The 18727-nt window shown below is 42.7% G+C and overlaps 2 protein-coding genes across 4 annotated transcripts; both read left to right on the top strand.

Annotated features, from left to right (window-relative positions):
• Positions 1 to 901: 901 nt before the first annotated feature.
• Positions 902 to 3066, top strand: atp5mc3a (ATP synthase membrane subunit c locus 3a). 2 transcript variants are annotated; one of them, XM_080535459.1, is made up of 5 exons: positions 902 to 957; positions 1152 to 1255; positions 2207 to 2281; positions 2462 to 2652; positions 2844 to 3066. In XM_080535459.1, exons 2-5 carry the CDS (start codon positions 1217 to 1219, stop codon positions 2956 to 2958), a joined length of 420 nt encoding a protein of 139 aa, XP_080391585.1. In that variant the 5' UTR covers positions 902 to 957; positions 1152 to 1216; the 3' UTR covers positions 2959 to 3066. The 2 variants fall into 2 exon arrangements, with proteins under 2 accessions (XP_080391585.1, XP_080391586.1); XM_080535460.1 differs by having other exon boundaries at positions 951 to 1045.
• Positions 3067 to 5898: 2832 nt separating this feature from the next.
• Positions 5899 to 17844, top strand: atf2 (activating transcription factor 2; the record flags this gene model as incomplete). Of its 2 annotated transcripts, XM_080536081.1 has the most annotated exons (11): positions 5899 to 5946; positions 6039 to 6135; positions 6217 to 6335; positions 6473 to 6598; positions 7253 to 7431; positions 7824 to 7938; positions 9201 to 9287; positions 11381 to 11599; positions 11906 to 12112; positions 14730 to 14835; positions 17609 to 17844. In XM_080536081.1, 11 exons carry the CDS (start codon positions 5899 to 5901, stop codon positions 17842 to 17844), a joined length of 1539 nt encoding a protein of 512 aa, XP_080392207.1. The 2 variants fall into 2 exon arrangements, with proteins under 2 accessions (XP_080392207.1, XP_080392208.1); XM_080536082.1 differs by lacking the exon at positions 6039 to 6135 and having other exon boundaries at positions 5922 to 5946.
• Positions 17845 to 18727: the final 883 nt, after the last annotated feature.

Below are 18727 nucleotides of genomic sequence, written 5' to 3' on the forward strand. Positions count from 1 at the left end.
TGTATGTATGTATGTATGTATGTATGTATGAATGTTATGGAAGTGTATTGTCTGTATTTAAGTGTTTAAGATGAACATTTGTTTGAAAGTATGGTATGAGGCCCCCAGGAAGAATAGCTACTGCAGATTTGCTGTATCTAATGGTGGATCCAAATAAATAAATAAATAAACAAACTCACTGCCCCACTAGAGTTAATCCAATTGAGATTGTTTTGTTTTTACCCTAATACCCTAAGTCCATATGAAATATCAATTAATATACTAGGGCTTTATAATAGATTAATCAGACTGATTAGTCAACTAATGCCTTACTTGACCAATAAAACAATATTATATTAGCCTATCAGATTTCTATCAGACCAAGCACAAGCATTTGAAAATAAATGAGTGACATGTAGGCTAGGTAAACAAGAGTGTTGTACCAGGGAAGCTCGGTTCAAGCAATTACTTGCCTACCCATCTATGGGAATGGGAATGGGAATTCACACCATTGATAGGGAGGCCATTATGTCATTGATAACTTGTAGTACTTATGGGTTTGTCTAGAAATGTTTAGAAAATCTCTGACTAGAGTGAGCAAGGTGAAAAATAATGTCTAAATCCAGACTTGTAAAATGTTGGTTTTGTTCTAGAATTCACTCTCATTAATAATAATAATAATAATAATAATAATAATAATAATAATAATAATAATAATAATAATAATACATTTATTTTATAAGGCGCCTTTCATGGCACTCAAGGTCGCCGTACAACAACACATTTAAGAACAGTTACAAAATTCAAAATACAAAATACAAAATACATAGAAATATACATTATGTATGTTGTGTTCGGTTAAATAAAGTTGGAGTGAAATGACCTTGCATTGTCGTAAAATCACCATCCGGGGTTCTATAAAGAAAAGTTGACGCGTGCGCAGTGGTTCACTGTGGTTCGACCTTCCTTCTGCAGTCGGTAAGTGTGTAATGGAGGGCTGAATGAGAAACTGGTGTTGTTAAATCCTTATTCATCCTACTTTAAAACACAGCCTTGCACCACACAAGTGAGGACTGCATGCTGTATGGATGTTATTGTGCATCAGGCCATCATTATTTTTCCTGTCGAGCGATTTTAATGCCCATTGACCTTATTCCGTCTTGTCTTCGCAGAAAGACCCGGGCTTCAATCAAATTTGACCGATCCAGGTTAAAAGTCTGACAGCCTCAATTGGAAAATGTTCGCCTGTGCAAAGTTCGTCTCCACGCCGGCACTGGTGAGTTGATTTCTTACATTTTGTCTGATTGAGCTATTTTGCAATGAATCTGACTTAACCCTATTATATGCCGATTGTGTTCGTATGGGCCTGTTGTTGAACTTGACTCACTGCAGCTGACATGCAAGGGTATTAGCGAACAAGCTAACTTTAGCTTATTGTAAATGTTTGATGCATGCATGCCATGTTTATTTATTGAATTATGTTATGTGGTTTGTTTTTACGCTTGGCAAGCTACATGTTGACACCTGTCATAGGGCCCCTATGCCAAGGAAATCTGTGAATTAGCTAGCTAGCTAACTGGCTAATCATGGGGCAGGTTAGCATGCATAAGGTCAACACTTCAACAGATGCAACATTTAGGTAGATAGCTGCCAAGTTACTGAGTTTACCTTCTAACCTGCTGTTATTGGATCAGCTGTCAACCTTGTATGTTTAAATTGTTAGTCTCTTTCTCCAAGGTCATGTTTTATGTCAACTTTCCTAGTTAGCTACTTGGTGTTAATGTAACCTGCAAGAAAATGTGTTGAGGTTATCCCATGGCTGCACTGTCTGATAAGGGTGTGAAGGTGTATTCTGCCGGATTAGTTAGTGTAGGGCCTTGCATTCAGTCGTTTTCTGTAAAGGGCATTCATTCTTGAAATACCCGATGTTTGAGCTTTTAAAGCATCTTTGATTAAGGTAATCATTTGTTGTAACGCATGCACATGTTACAGTATAGTTAGTACAATGACATTTCACAACTTCAATGACAGTAGCAATGCTCAAGGTGGTGCCTCCCCATGATGGCTGTGTCATTGACCAAAGGATACTCCAAAATGACTTCCTGTTACCTCAATGAACTTTGAACAAAAGTGCACTTATGCATCTTTTCTCTTTATTGCCTTCAAGATGTTGTACGTCTGCTCAGAGGCTATATTTTACTCAATCCGTTTGTCCTCATATCTGCAGATCCGTGCCGGTTCCCGGGCTCTTTACAGACCCCTCTCTGCCTCTGTGCTGTCTAGGCCCGAGGTCAACACAGAGGTGAGAAACTGAATTTTTGTCTTGAACTAGGCTTTGTGCTAGCCTTATGCAGGTGTATCATTACCAAGCACTGTCAGATGAGTCCCAAGCTTGCTAAGCTCCTCAGTGGAGCTTAGCATGCTTTGGTATTTCATTCAGTGTGCTCTAACCATCACTAAAGAAATGTTATTTGCTTTTCAGAGTAATGTAGCTCTCATGGCACAGAGCCCCTTCAACCAGGTAGCACTGAGAAGCTTCCAGACCAGTGCTGTGAGCAGGGACATTGACACAGCCGCCAAGTTCATTGGTGCTGGAGCTGCCACAGTCGGAGTCGCTGGATCTGGTGCCGGAATTGGAACAGTGTTCGGCAGTCTCATCATTGGATATGCTAGGTGAGTGTTACAATGGTTTGAGTTATGATTACTTCTCCATCAGCTTTGAATGAAATGAATGTCTTGAATATTCTGGTTTAAAAGCAGGTTAAATAGAGTTTGACTTTGGGAGTCTAAAAAAGATGCACATGTCCTGATTGCTGTTTCTGCTCAGAAGTGGTATGACAATAGCTTGTTTTTGTCTTGTGCAGGAACCCATCTCTGAAGCAGCAGCTGTTCTCCTATGCCATCCTGGGATTCGCCCTGTCTGAAGCTATGGGTCTATTCTGTTTGATGGTTGCTTTCTTGATCTTGTTCGCTATGTAAAAAAAAAATCTCCTGTCAATAGAAACAATCTAATTACAGATGTGACTACATATTTTATCGTGGCTACCAACTTTGTTCCGTGTTGGTGTCAATCATGGAAATGTACATTTTCAAGTCTGTCAGGCACTGTCAAAATAAGGACAACATGTATTGTAAAAATGTAAGAAATTACATAATTAAAATGCATGTATTTGACTATTTAACATGGCAGTACGTTTTGTATGTTGGAAATCACGTCACCACAATCAAGAAAGCTGCTTGCTTTCTCATGAATGTCACTCTCGCATTCTACAAAGAAACTGCTTAGATTTACTGTAAATCAGCCTGGTGCATTTACCATTTTTCTAACGCATTATATGTTAGCTTTTGTGGGTCCACGTTGATGCTTCATTTGGTTCAATTGCAGGCTAATAGCAGTATGGAAGTAGGCTGCAAGTTCGCTTGCTTTTGTAAATGGCATTAAATAAATCTAGACAACAATTTGATGGTGCTAAATAATGGTCTGTAGTTTATTTTGGATGCTCTGTATGTAGTCATTGACAAAGCCTGCTTTCAGATTGTGACCTTTGATATTCTATTTCAGCTGAGTTGTCAAACACTTACATCCAAAAAGTTTGCATTACACTTGTAATTATACTGGTGCACCTCAAACAATTAGAATATTGAGAAAAGGTTAATTATTTTCCATAATTTAATACAAAAAGTGAAACTTTTATATGTTCTAGATTCATTACACATAAAGTGAGATATTTCAAGCCTTTTTTGTTTTAATGTTGATGATCGCTTACAGCTCATGGAAATCAAAAATCCAGTATCTCAAAGAAATTAGAATATTACATAAGACCAATAAAATGAAATAAAACTTATGAAAAGTATGTTAATTTATGCACTCAATACTTGGTCAGGGCTCCTTTTGCAAGAATTAATAGTGCATCAATACGGTGTGGCATGGAGGCAATCAGCCTGTGGCACTGCTGAGGTGTTAGGGAAGCCCAGGTTGCGTTGATAGCAGCCTCCAGTTTGAATTAAATTACAGACGTTCCATTGAAAGTGATTTAGTCCAAGACTAGGCTTACACTTTGCTGGGAAACCGCCCCAAGAAGTACAACTTTGGTATCAGTGGAAGTTATTGAAATGATTATAAGAATTGTTACATTTGCTGGGGATAGGACAACATCTATCCTGGCTCCCAATTATCGTTTGACAGAAGACCATCATGCCTTTGATGCTGTTGGAGGACGATAAGATCTTCCACCTGTCACCTGGATGGCTCTGTCACCTGTCACCTGGATGGCTCCCCCTAACCTGAGAGGGAGGAAATGCCTCACTTTTCCATAGACTTAGACAAAACAGTACTACTAGTAGGTTTCTGTGGATTTTCTAGCTGGATATACGACAGGTCGAATAATATCACTTATCAAATGATTACCTATATCATAAACAAATCGTGACGTTAGAATTATAAGGTTCTATCTCAATTTTTGTCAAAATTTAGTTTTTTACATAATCTGATCCATTAGGTGTTTATTAATGCTTGTGTGGTGTTATTTTTAAAATGTTGACATTTGTTTGTTAGTAATTCATAAAATACAAAGGTTCCATCTCACAGAACATAATGGAATGTAAAAACTTTGACGCTCAATATCTCTGAACTGCCCTAAACGGAGATAGAACCTTATAATTCTGAGCTCACCAAATGTGTGTACATACGTTAAAGGATAAATAAATAAAACATCAAACGTTCTTGTCACCTGGTTTGTCTAACATTCGAGCCATAATGACGTTTACGGAAGACATCCTACTCACCTGCTGCGCTCGCGAGAACTTGGCACAGACGTGGGATTTCGATATTCAAGGGTTGAGCCCGTGGGTAAGTGTCCACAAAACCGACAGCGATTGTACACAAAGATTTCGCGCATGTAACGATTTCTTGGCATCGGTGGCGATTTATGCATTAGGCAAAAATGAATGTGCATGTGACAGTAGCACATCGCTCTGTGTTAACAGTGATACATAGAGCTAACAAGGCGACGGTGCTCCGCTTGCAGCTGCTCCCCTGGGCGGTAGTACAGCCTGTGCCTTTATTGATGTCAACATTTCTAACTTGCATGACTTGTTTCTTGTGCCAGTTTTCACCCATTTCACTGACATTATTTTGCGTTTCAGCAGAGTTTTATCCCTGCTATAGCTGCTGTAAAAGCAGGCTAACCAATTAGATGGACGTAGCCTAGACTTGAATGAATGAATGAATGAATGAATGAATGAATGAATGAATGAATGGTCTTTATTGTCATTAATACAGTACAGGTACCATACAACGACATTTAGTAGGGGGGGCTCCCCTGGTGCTTGGAAAAAAGACTAAAAACAAGAGAGCCAAGGGTAAAATAAAAGAGGGAAAAAGAGCTGGTTTACATAAATAAAGGCTATGTACACTATCCACTATACTATACTATACAATAAAACACTGTGCTGTACTCTATGCTATGCTATAAATATCCTAACTTTTCCTATATCTACTTAGTAGATCTACTTAGTACCATTATCTTTACCTTTGTACCAGTATCATTACTGGCCCACAATCCAAATAACGTTAGCTGATTGTGTGACACTGACAGCTACTATGAGCTACATAATTTGAGTATAACCAGAGAACCGATATAATCCTGAAAGGGCTGTGTTATAACCATTTACAATTCCACTGTTTAGCAGCAGAGCATCTATTTTGCCCGACTGGCAGTATCCTGCAAGACTCAACTGTGCCTTGCATTTACAGTATAATAATGTTTGGAGCAACATGCATCAACACAACATGCTGAGGCTACTTTTGCCAACTAAAGCAACAGCAATGGAAGCTTTGTGTAGGTCACCTGTTCAATCACCTACTTAATGCACATCATGTTTGCTTTTTATTGCAGGGTATAAAAGAAATTTCTGAATATGAGTGATGACAAACCTTTCTTATGTACTGCTCCTGGATGTGGTCAGGTATGTTTTCAAGACTCATACGATTCCCTTTGTTTTTATTTGTTGTTAATAAGTGACGGTGTCTAAAACTCCATGAATTGTGTCCTCCATAGCGATTTACAAATGAAGACCACTTGGCTGTCCACAAACATAAACATGAGATGACACTGAAGTTTGGTCCAGCAAGACATGACAGTGTCATAGTTGCTGGTAAGCATGACAAAATCCCTACAAATCAAACCCCTAAGTTGTCCTCATTCAGGTAGAGTCAGAGCCTGTCTTCTGTTGCAGACCAAACGCCCACACCTACACGCTTTTTGAAGAACTGTGAGGAGGTTGGACTCTTCAATGAGCTTTCAAGTCCCTTTGAACATGATTTCAAAAAAGCTACAGAATATGACATAAAAAAGGTGACTATTGATAACCATGCTTGCACTAGATAGTCATAGTGATGCTGGCAACGCTGATCTTTCTACCTTGGTAGCTGATTGCTCCAAAAATGCTAAGATCTTGCCTGTTGTCATTATTTACTGTGTCATTCATGTAGTTGCCATTGGATTTGTCACCTCTTGCTACACCAATCATACGCAACAAAATTGAGGAATACTCGGCTGTTGAGGCACATCAAGACAGCCCGCTGCCCCATCCAGAATCTACCACAAGTGAGGACAAGGTAAAGAATGCACTGTATACATTATACAACGGTATCCTTGTGGATCAATAATATTAATCTAGATTCTAGTCGTCTTGCTGTCACACCTTTGGACATAATATCCATGAACTTCAACTTGAGTGAATGAGACATCAACATTGCAATCTGCCCAGAGTGAATTTCCCTTTTACATGGTTACATAGAGTTGTATCAGTTTTTCCTCTTTTGTCCTCTCATGAGGTGTACTGTAGATGTACTGTATCTGATATGGTTTTTATGTTTGGGAATGTACATAATGTAAATGTCTATTTTGATCCATTGAATATGGATTTGTGAAACTCTGCAAGACAGGCAAAAAAAAGTCAACAGTGGAAATGGAGCAGAGATCTTACCGCTTGGTGTAAGAAGTGGTGTAGATTGGATTTAAGTATTTTTTAATTTTTTAATTTACAGTATTATTTAGCTTCATGAGGTACATTTACCTCAGAAAATAACAGTAACAGTTCTGCGCAAAATTATTTGGATAAAGAAATAATGTCTATTGATTTATTACCAGACCGTTGAATGAATTGTCTATCAAAATAAATATTGTGAGTGAAAACTAGGGCACTCTTTCGTCTAGAAAATGGTTTTCTTTGAACGTGTAATTCAGCTAAGGTCTCATATGGTTTTCAGGAGGTATCTTTGCAGCCGACCTCACTGCCAACATCCACTATAGTCCGTCCTGCATCCCTCCAAGTCCCCAATGTACTTCTAGCAACCTCAGATGCTAGTGTTGTAATACAGCAAGCTGTCCCATCGCCAACATCTAGCTCTGTAATTACCCAAGTCCCATCCTCTAATAGGCCAATAGTGTAAGTAACTCAAAAACGTTACTTGTTTTATTTTTAGAGCATTCTTAGTTTTTTTTTGTCCACTTGATTTCTTTTTTTTGGAATGAGTTTTATGCTGTTATGTGTTTGTGATTTTGTATTTCATGGTAAGATGGTTCATTGAAAAGTATGCTTTTCGCTTTGTTGTCAGTGCTCATAGACCAATACTAGTACCATATAAGTTACAGTACGATACCCATACCCCCCTCAGTTCCCTTTTTAGTTGTTGTTTTTAAATGTTTACTATAGAACATTATAGCAACATTCTTAAGTTGACATTAACCACATCATAGATTGCTTGTTTTGTTACATAGTACTGTAGGACTATATTTTGGTTCATGGGTAACCCACTCTTCTGCTCTTGTCCCCTCCAGTCCAGTTTCTGGCACTTTCCCTGTACTCTTACAGCTCCCTAATGGACAGACCATGCCAGTTGCTATCCCAGCAACCATTGCTAACTCAAGTGTACATATTCCAGCCGCCATCCCTGTAAGTATTGTCTATATATTCGATTTTATAGAAGTGTCTCACCTGAAGTATTTTGCACACACTGGCATACATAGCATTGGCAGAGTGGCACGTGTAGGATGTCTTACTGGAGTTGTTATTAATTCAGCATGTATCAATAAGTCTCACCGAAGATGTAAACATGAGGGAAAATATTTAAATTACTTTAGTCTCATACAAGCAGTATTTACAGATACAATGTGGTGCATTCTCTTTTACCCCCGCCCATTTACCCTGTATCCACGTTTTAGTGGTTTGTTAATTGCCACATATCAGCATTGCGCCCTTAGGACAGGCTCACTATTTACGGCCTTGGCACCAATGACTTTGGCACGCATGGGATAGCAGAAGACGATGGTCGAACTAATGGGCCTTACAAGGGAGCAGCTGTATGTCACTGTGGCAAAGACACTGAGTAGGCCAAACGATTGTTCCTGTCCAGGGGTGCACGTCAAGACTATTTGTCCTTGTATCGTTTGAATCGCTGCACTTGAAGTCTGTTGGTGGATGGACTATGCCTAATGTGTATCGAAATGATCATGCTGCCTGCCCCGGATAATGTTTTAGTGTTTACTGTTAAGGATATTAGCTAATCTATAGGCCATGTCATAGGCCTTGTAGGAGATTCCCCTTCCCTCAATTCCCATGTGATGTGTGATTGGATGATGTTAGACAGGGCCTCTCTCCTCTCTTGTTGTTCACACCGGCCTTGATTGTCTGTGTGGAACACTGAGCAGCAGATGATTATCTCCTGATGGCGGCGCAGCATGGGAAAGACCTCCATTCTCCCTGTCTGAAGGGAAGGCACTGACGAGTGAAGTAGGGAGAATGGAGAGAGAGGAGACCCCCCCATACCCTTCTCTCTCTCTCTCTCTCTCTCTCTCTCTCTCTCTCTCTCTCTCTCTCGTTCCCACCCTCTGGTTGTCAGGAGATGATACAGCAGACCTAGAGAAGGCTCTGGCCGTTCAGCATGTGTCTCTCGATCCCTCTCCCCTCCTCAGCCTCTCTCGGTCCATATGCTATCCACACAGGCAGGCAGAGGCTCATTAGCGTGCACGCTGCATCTCCATGTGGCGCTGCCTCCACAAAATAACAGGCCATCCAACCTAATGAGGCTGAGATATGAGCAAATTCTGAGTGTGTGTGTGTGTGTGTGTGTGTGTTGTGAGGGGGCTGCCTGCCTCTCACTGGGATAGACTTAATTCTCTGTGTGCTGGTCTCTCCCTGTGTCTCTCTGCTGTCAGCTTGTCAGACCCATCACCATAGTGCCTAATGTCCCTGGAATCCCAGGACCCCCCTCTCCACAACCCATCAAATCAGAAGCTAAACTGGTAAATATTTTTTTCTCATATACATACATCATTGGTTACATCACACTCTACTTCTAAACTTGTTATATGGATTATTCACCATCTCAGACATAGCCTACATTTTGAAATTGGAGCTCAAATGCCACTGTCATTAAATTAAGAGGAAAAAACATTGTTATTAACACTTTATTCAAAGACTGTAGCATGAGCTGCCTGTATTATGTATGTAATTCCTTGCTTTAACCAGAAGAGGGTGTACTAGTGGAGGCTGATGTCTATGTATTTGATAAGCAGTGCATGATTTAACAAACGTGTTATCAGCGACAGAAGCAGCTTGTATTTGACAGAGGTCTTCATTCAAGTATCACACAAAAACAACAAAGAAACATACTGAATATGCCACCTCCAGGTGCCTGGGCCTTGTGTTTAATGTAGTCAGAGCAGGTTCTCCAGCCTCTGGTTCTGTGTGTGAGTAGTGATGGTTGAGGGGCAGGGATATGGAGTGTTGTTAGGGAGATTGGTGGCACTGTGATGGAGCACGTATCACAGAACCTGTAAGTGTTCACAGCACGCCACTCCTCTGGAAATTAACAGGTAAACCTCAGTCAGGAGGGGGGATGGAGTTTGTCTGGGGAGGGAAGGGAGGAGGGACTGTTTGTTGGGATCGAGGGGCACTGAGATGACAAACGCCGAGACAGCGTTCTGCTCAGCAGGCCATCACCGGGGCCAACCAGAGGGGGGCTTCCGCCGAGAGCCAGCTGGGGGGGGGGCCTTCCTGGCACGCACTCAGAAAGACACATTAAGTCAGCCTCACCCTGCATGGAACCTTTTGTTCAGCAGAATCCTGGCTGACCTGCGCTCTCCCCTCCTCCGGCACCCCCCACCCACCACCACCACACTCAGCTCATCAGCAAACACCTAATGAGCCCACGTCAAGAAAACAGACCCCCGCCCTGCCTCCTCCCACCCCCGCCCGGCTCTCCGGGGGCGCAGAGACGGTGCTTTACAAGGACTGATGATGCTGCAAAGACCACAATAATGATAATTAACTTGCTGAATTTAGAAGATTATGCTGTTAATTAGTTGCAAAATAAAGATAAGTAATATAGTAGCAGATGGTTGAATAACACCCAGGAGATGGAGGGTTATTACACTGATGAGGTTTTCCGTGGCAGATATGAAATATGAATCTGACTGGCTTCTCCCTCCTTCTATGGGCTGTTCCAAGAGAATAATATCTTGTTTCTGCCAGAAGAGCTTCTGGAAGGGTATTACACCATAAACTAATTTGGTAGATAGATTGGTCTGGCAAAAGGTAGTTGTTAGAATAATGTGCTCCTCTGTTTCCCCATGTAAATGTATTTCCACTCACTCTGTTATGTTCTGAGAAGGCTCATTCACCTTCAGTTTGTTTACTCACTGTTTTATGCTCTAGGATTTGGGCTTTGAATTACAGGCTGTCTCCTGTGTAGACACATTAGATGTGTGGAATATATGTCCATGTGACCCAAATGGCAATTACACGTAGGTATTAGGCATGTAATATTGTGCACATATAACATATCATTTTGTATGGAAATAGTAATAACAAGCTGTGTGTCCTTTGTTAGCTGTGTGTTGTTGAGATTGGCCCTCAGACTAATCACGTAGGCTTGTTTTGTAGTATATGTCTTGTGTATTCCTGGTGATTTTGTTAGGTAGTTAAATGGTTTGACAGATGCAGAGGGACACAGACTAGGGGGGTTGGGCTGTGTGGATGGGATGCCGCTTTGCTCTGTGTTATAACACACCCCAGAGGCACAGCTCTTGCTGACAAGTGGATCTCACAGCCTCATCAGGGGAATAGGATATGGCCCATGACAGCCTGTATGTCCTATGGAAATGGAACATTCCTGGAAGTAGTGGTTGTTTTGAAGTCTAATTTACAATTACTCCTGTTAATGATCCAATATACTACTTTCTGTATGCCAGAATTCCCTCAGATATCTACTGACACGTCTTGACTTTGAGTATAGTTGTGATTGTCATGACAATATTTCAATGTCATCTCAACCATAGCATTGCTACATTGCACAAGTTACTTGAAATGTTGTTGTGTTCTATTCTCTCCTCAGAAGCTGAAAGCAGCACTGATCCAGCAGCTCCCTCAGGTAACCAATGGAGAGGCTGGTGATGTCCAGAGCAGTTCTGTGACCCACACCTCTGCCCCAGCCCCAGCCCCAGCCCCAGCTCCAGCACCATCTCCAGCATCATCTCCAGCCCCATCTCCAGCCCCAGAGGAGCCCTGCCCCCAGTCCCTTCAGCAGCCGGCCACCTCCACCACTGAGACGCCTGTGAGTACACTACCAACACTGGCCAGCAGGGGTTGGGCCACTCAATGATCAGGGGTTGGGCCACTCTATGATCAGGGGTTGGGCCACTCTATGATCAGGAGTTGGGCCATTCCTCCACAGCCATTACAGTATTATCCTGTCAACAACACATTTCAAATCCATGTTTATATTTTATAATACTCAAGAACTAGTTGTTTTTGGACAACTGGAATTCACATCCTATTTTACATTACGCAGTGAGACACCATATATTATAGTTGCTGATAGCTTTTAGTTCTCTCTGTATTTTGTTCATGTCCATATCAGGCCTCCGCAGTGCCCCCCGCCCAGCACACGCCGAGCACAGGGGGCCGGCGGCGCAGAGCCACCAGTGACGACCCAGACGAGAAGAGACGTAAGTTCCTAGAACGCAACCGGGCAGCAGCATCCCGCTGCAGGCAGAAGAGGAAGGTGTGGGTCCAGGACCTGGAGAAGAAGTCTGACGACCTCAACTCCGTAAACGGATCACTACAGGTAGACCTCACCTCCACCTGCCTCAGCCTTTTGTGTAGTAACTCACTGTATTTACATCAGTCATAAGAGGATTCTGTATGTGTGTGTGTGTGTGTGTTTGTGTGTGTGTGTGTGTGTGTGTGTGTGTGTGTGTGCGTGTGTGTGTGTGCGCGTGCGTGTGTGTGTGTGTGTGTGTGTGTGCGCGCGTGTGTGGAGATGGAGATGGAGATAACGTTTATTGCCATTTATGCATACACATTAAGCATACACATATAGGAATTTGATTCGGCGTTACAGTAAGAGCATTGCTGTGTGTGTGTGTGTGTGTGTGTGTGTGCGTGTGTGTGCGGGCGTGTGTGTGTGTGTGTGTGCGCGCGCGTGTGTGTGTGTGTGCGCGCGCGTGTGTGTGTGTGCGCGCGCGTGTGTGTGTGCGCGTGTGTGTGTGTGTGCGCGTGTGTGTGTGTGTTAATTTCTCCCTTCTGTGGTGATGAAGTCATTAAAGGCGATTAAGAAGAGCTGCTGTATGACAGCGGCTGTGTGTGAGACCCGTACATCGATACATTGCTGTCAATAAAGATGTATCCTCCAGATGTCAGCCGCACACAAGCGTGTCTTCGCTTCTGTCTCAGCAGTTTACTGAATGGCCTCTAAAATCTCCCAGGGAAAGGTGTCTTTTTGAACCTTCATTTTGCAGAAAGCAATTAGGATCTGATGCTGACAAGTTCGAAACAGTTCATGTAACTGTTGTCTCTGTTGATAAGTGTGAGCCGGGGTGCGGCACATTGGCGTTCCAGACAATTAAATGAGATGTGGTGTTTATTTGCTTGCTGTCTTATTTGTCTATGAAGGCAGAGTAAGACGTGAGGGGGGAGGGGTTGATGAGGGGGGGGGGGGGGGAGTAGGGGGGGGGAGGCAGAGGGAAAGGGAAATGGAAAGTGGGAGAAGCAAATAGTGGGTAGTTTTACGTTGTTAATTCCAGATACGAAACAGGTTGTTACCTTTGAGGGTCACTGGTGTGCCTGCCTGCTAAGGGTTAAATTAATACAGGAAGATGAGGTAAAAAAGGGGGTGCAGACAGAGAGCAGCGCTGTTAACTATGAGGAACGGAACAACTCGCGGGCAAAAATTGAATGTCACAAAACGAAAGTGTTCTTTATATGGCGGCATTAATCAGCGGAGCGGTTTTTAGTAATAACTCCCATGCTGACACATTGGCCCAGCTGATCAGCGGAGCTGGCTCTAATGATGCACGATTACTTTAACATCATCCTTAACTGGCTTTTTAATGAGGTGTCAGAGCAAGCAGCCTAGAGGGCTCCGGGCCTCTACCAAAGAACCATTTGCTCACATTCTATTAATTCACAAACTTAGAAAACAAGTTTAAACTTCTTCACTCCACCAATGAATTACACTTCGACAGCGTGATGCATATGTATTACGTTTATGGGATTACATTATTAGGTATGGGACTACTCATGTGTTTGTCTGGGTTTAACATCCAAATTATTCCTACCGCACAATGGTGACAAATGGATTTTTGTACTGTACAGTAGCTTTCGCTGCATCATAATAAATCCGTCTTGCACTAAAAGTGGTTAGTTGGATAAACGCATTAGCTAGTAAGCACTGTGCCATGCAACCTCTATCAAAACCGTATTAGCCCTAATATAGCACTGCGTAAAGACCTGCGCTGTAGGCCTACCTGCGGTGAGGAGAGGCATCTGTACACGGCAGCAGTACTAGCTAGCTGTAGCTGTAATGGGACATGGCAGCGAACATGGCATCAGAGATGCATAGAGCTTCTACCAGCTGTGTTTAAATCTGTCTCACAACAGTCCCGCCCTGCCAAGACCAGCAAGGCTAAACAGATGGATTGAAATAAATTGGCCGCTTTTAGACTAATAGATTAAGCCTGCCCGTAGTCCTTTAAAGGAGAACGGAGAAGAGTTTAAATCTGCCATAGGGTGTTTAGACGGCCCTAGGCTGCTCTAAATCCAGTTAAAGTCACCTTCAGCGTAATGTGGCCCTCTTTACGGCATGCAGAATCCCTCGGCTCCCACGGGGGCTGTAATGACAGAGGAGTGTAAATCTCTGCAGCATCCGCAAAGTTGTGCTGACAATCGGAACAGCTCACCTCTGACAAATGTGCTGGTCGGGAGCTAGTAAAGGCCCATAATTATAGACCAGGAACAACATAATTGAAAAAGTGCATCATACTATATTCCCCGGCTATCCATTATTCTGTTACCTTTCGGTGTGTCTGTTTGGAAATGCGGGGTGGGGGAAGATGGTTATATGGGCCTTTCTCATACCGAAAGCTATAGCTCTAAAGAATTGACTTGTGGGTGGATGGTTTTCTCCATGTCAAATAAAATCAAGTGAAAGTTGTGTGAAATGTGTTCAGTAGTTTGGTAGACCATGGTAGGTTACAGTATGTCCCTCAGCTGCTGGGGATTGTGAATATGAGGTTCCAATGAGAGACGGATCCCACTATAAGACTCGGGTCAGTGGAATATAATATAAATGTGTGTGTGTGTGTGTGTGTGTGTGTGTGTGTGTGTGTGTGTGTATGTGTGTCTCTGTGTGTGGCAGAAGTGGCCGTTTTATTGAGTGCTGTTGTCTGTCTCCCATCCTGCAGAATGAAGTCACCCTGCTGAGAAACGAAGTGTCTCAGCTGAAGCAGCTTCTTCTGGCTCATAAAGATTGCCCTGTAACCGCCATGCAGAAGAAATCTGGCTATCACAGTGAGTAATGTTCCATTATCCTCAGCCCGGGGCTGTCCGTGAAAACACATCCAGAAATGAGTCCCGCTAATCGCCAGAGGGACACGTCTCTTCTCGCCCGGCCAGTCTTCCTGAGCAATGGACACATTATGTTGTTTTCTCTTGAAAAACTTTGGAGAAGTTAAACTATTCATATGCGACGTTGTCTCCAGACAAGTTGTCTGTTTTGACACAGCTGACACAACAAGTCATTGTTTTTCAATTCCATTCCCGGGGGACCCACCAAAGGAGGCACATTTCTGTTTCCAGAGCAGCTCAAACACACCTGAATCAATTCATCAAACAGTTTAAGTCCTGTATTAGTAGAATATGATGTGTTAAAGTGGGACTAGAACAAAAAAGGGCACCCCCCGGGGGTCCCCCATGAATGGATTGAGAATCACTGGCATAAAGTCTAGTTCTAGTCATCACTGACTCCCTAATGCAGAGTAACAACATTGGCAGTTAAACCTTTAAGTCTTTAGTTTTTATTCTCCAATGATGCCTTTTGAAATGTGCAAATCTGTAAATACCGTCTGCCATATGCAGCCTCTTCATTTCAATTTGCTGTTGTCAGTAGAATGAGAGCACGGGAGGGCATGTTTGACTCCCTGTGCCCACCAGCGCCTGTTCCTCAGGATGCCTGTTGTAAAAACTTAATGGCTGCCAGGTTTTTCTTTTTTTACCAGCCACTGTGTAAGCACTTCTGTAAGAATCAGCTATACTTTTTCATTTCCTCCATTTCCAGGGATGTGTCCTGCCCTTTGGCCTCTCAGTATTTTAGAATCCGAATTTTTGTCAGCTCAGCTTTGTGCCCATAACTCCCTGCCTCTCCTAGATGAAACAGTATGCAGAACGAGTAACAACCCTGAGCCTCATCTCTGCAGCGCTCAGGACTCTGACTTGTATTGACAATGATTGCCTCCAAAATGAGTCCATTATAGCTCGGAGCTTGACAAGACCGTGGCGCTTTTCTCATGGACGTGGTGGCCACAGAGAAACACTGTTCATTATGCTTCCCCATTGTTAACCGTGGTGCTGACACGCCTCATGCATATTATGGGACTGATGGCTTCCAGGCTGGATTGGCTGTCACAGCCCAGGCTCATTTGGGTTGTTTGGAGCAGGATTTACAGATGAATTGGGTCATCCTTCCTTCCCCCCCCCCCCCTCCCTTAGACCTTTTGTGAAGGATGATCGTTTGCAGCTAGTTGTTACACTGGAGAAAATATGGGCTCATCCGGTTATCTCATCACTTTATATTTGCATGCTGTTGAAAGGTGAGGTTGATTTAAGGAAAACATATCTGACATTCGACTGTACCATATGAGATGTTATTTACATGAAGCAGATGATGTAAAGACTCCATCATGGCCTCGTGTCAGTGTAAAGGTCTTCTCGGCCTCTCTGTCCTCCCAGTAGCAGGGTCGTCCCTCAGGCATCCCAGCATCCTCCGCTCCATTCCTGTCTGGTAACACGTCTCCTCATCCAGCCCAGGCGCACCAATGGCAGGTGGGAGGACATTACCCAGCCTGCCCTAAAACAAGCCAGGCCATGCCTCCTCTTGGCACACCAAGCGGTCCATCTGCTTCTTCTGAAAACCACATCAGAAAATGAAGAGGGGGAAAAAAAGGTGTAAGGCTGCTTTGGGAACCAGACATTGCTGCGTACGATAATATATCAGCTACCACGCTGGCATTCCACTCCTGTGCTTAATGCCATTAGGAGTGACAATACGCACTGGAATATGGAACCAAAAGAAAAAAAAGAACAGCGCCGCTGATTTACTCTGGGACCGACCTTCTGTAGGGAGAAATGGCAAGGCGATTTATGGTGCTTTGACATTCATTTGCACTAAATTACCTGATCAAAGTCCAGTCAATAAGAAATCAGAGGGAGCCCCACACACAGACAAGGCCTTTTAAATGGGATTTTATTGCAAGTCGCATATTATGGAATCTGTATCTCACATTCTCAAATACCAAACCCAACAATTAATTACCAAGTGCCATTTCAACTGACTTCATATCATTAGCAATATTAATTATCATAGTGGTCCTCATTCCTTTATGAGTCAGAGCATGAGAGAGGAGTTTTTTTTTTCTCATCAGGATCCAATTAATTCAATGCAACTGCCTAACAGCTGGTGGCATTTCGACTCCAAGTCTTGCCTACTCTCCAGTGTGAGCATCATTAAAATCAGGTGCTGTAATCATCTGTCGCTGCAGTAGTTGGCAAGGTAGCAAAAAACAAATGAGAACACAGTGAGGGATAGGAAACACTGCCACATGCCTCAGAATGTAATGTACCCTTATGATGTAGGTTTAAATTGACATTGGAACTTTAATTAATGAAGAAAAAAAACATTATGTGGGATTAGGTATACCAGCCCTGGATGGCTGCTTTACTTTCAATCACAACCGAGGCTCAACAGCCTTGGCACAACCTGATGTGCATGACTACAGGTTTCATTTCAGTTTAGTTTTGGTTTTATCTGGCTTACTGTTTGTGTGAAGGCTACACAGAAGTTGCTCTTCATTACAATGGGTTTGGTTAGTACTGCCTATTTTTAATTAGGTAATATGATCATTATTATATAAAATGCTTTTTTTCTACATAATTATGTCATAAAACAGGTGAAGACAAATCATTAATAGGAAATGTGATGTATAAACTGAGGCAGTGTGTTGTTCTACATCCAGAACTGTTGTAGCTGAATGGTGTCTCAAGTGTTTGTTTTCTCTCCGTGTTGCAGCTACTGAGAAGGAGGACAGCTGTGAGGAGATGTCAGTCCCTGGCAGCCCCCAGAACGAGGCCATCCAGCACAGTTCTGTCAGCACATCCAACGGAGTCAGTTCCTCCTCCGTGGCCCCCACTGCCTCCGCCCCTGTCCCCGCCCCTGCTCCCACAGCAAACCAGAGCACAGAGGTGGTCCAGCCACAGGGGGGCGGTGTGCTGACCGCCAGCCAGTCTCTGCCCTCAGGAAGCTGATCACCCTCCACTTCACCCCACCGTGGTGCTGGCTGGCTGGCTGGCTGGCTGGTTGGCAGTTGCCTCCACAGCCTCACTGACATGAGGGGAAAGGAACTCCCACTAGGCTTCAGTTGGAACTATTGTTTGCTGTTCATCGTTTTGTTTCTGTCTCTACCATGTCATGTCCTTGAATCTCAAATGTTCCTGAAAATGTAATGGTTTGTCCTGGGATTGGTCAAGATGCAAGAGAAGGCACTGTACGAATGTTTTGTAAATTGAACTGACTGTCTTTTATCTTTGTTGAATTTATTTATTGATATTTAACCACATGTCCTTTTTTTTTATTTGGACCTCTGTGCATAAAGGGTTGTTATAAAGTTGTAACGATTGAATCCTGAGAGCTGACCAAAGTGTGTTGTGGATAATTGTTTTATTTTATGGTGAAAATACATAAGGAGCAGTCACTTTTGTTGTTTATTGCCTTTTCCATTTTGCACAGAAATGAGAGATTGAAGGGTTTACCTTTTTTAGAGTTTGACTGTTCACATGCTATTTATGGCAGCTTTTAGTAATAGATTCCAATACCTGTCTCGTTACAAAACTTGAAGTGGTTGAATCAGATTTTAACTGACTTGTGTTGTGTGTGAGTAGTTTGGCTACATCTGCCAGTAGCATGATGTGGTTTGAATGTTCAGAGTTTCCTCCACTTGTAAAATAGTCTTGGTTAGAATTGTGTAATCATTGACCAACATTCCATCTGTAGTCTGATTGATTGTTCCTGAGGCAGTGATTGTAGGATTGCAGTACATTTCTAATTACATTTAATTACTCAAACATCTTGATGTTGACTTACCTATGTGCCATTAATGTTTCTTATCGCTCTCATTTTTATTTGTATCAT

This window comes from Nansenia antarctica, assembly GCF_963989245.1.
Source record: "Nansenia antarctica genome assembly, chromosome: 7".
NCBI lineage: Eukaryota > Metazoa > Chordata > Actinopteri > Argentiniformes > Microstomatidae > Nansenia > Nansenia antarctica.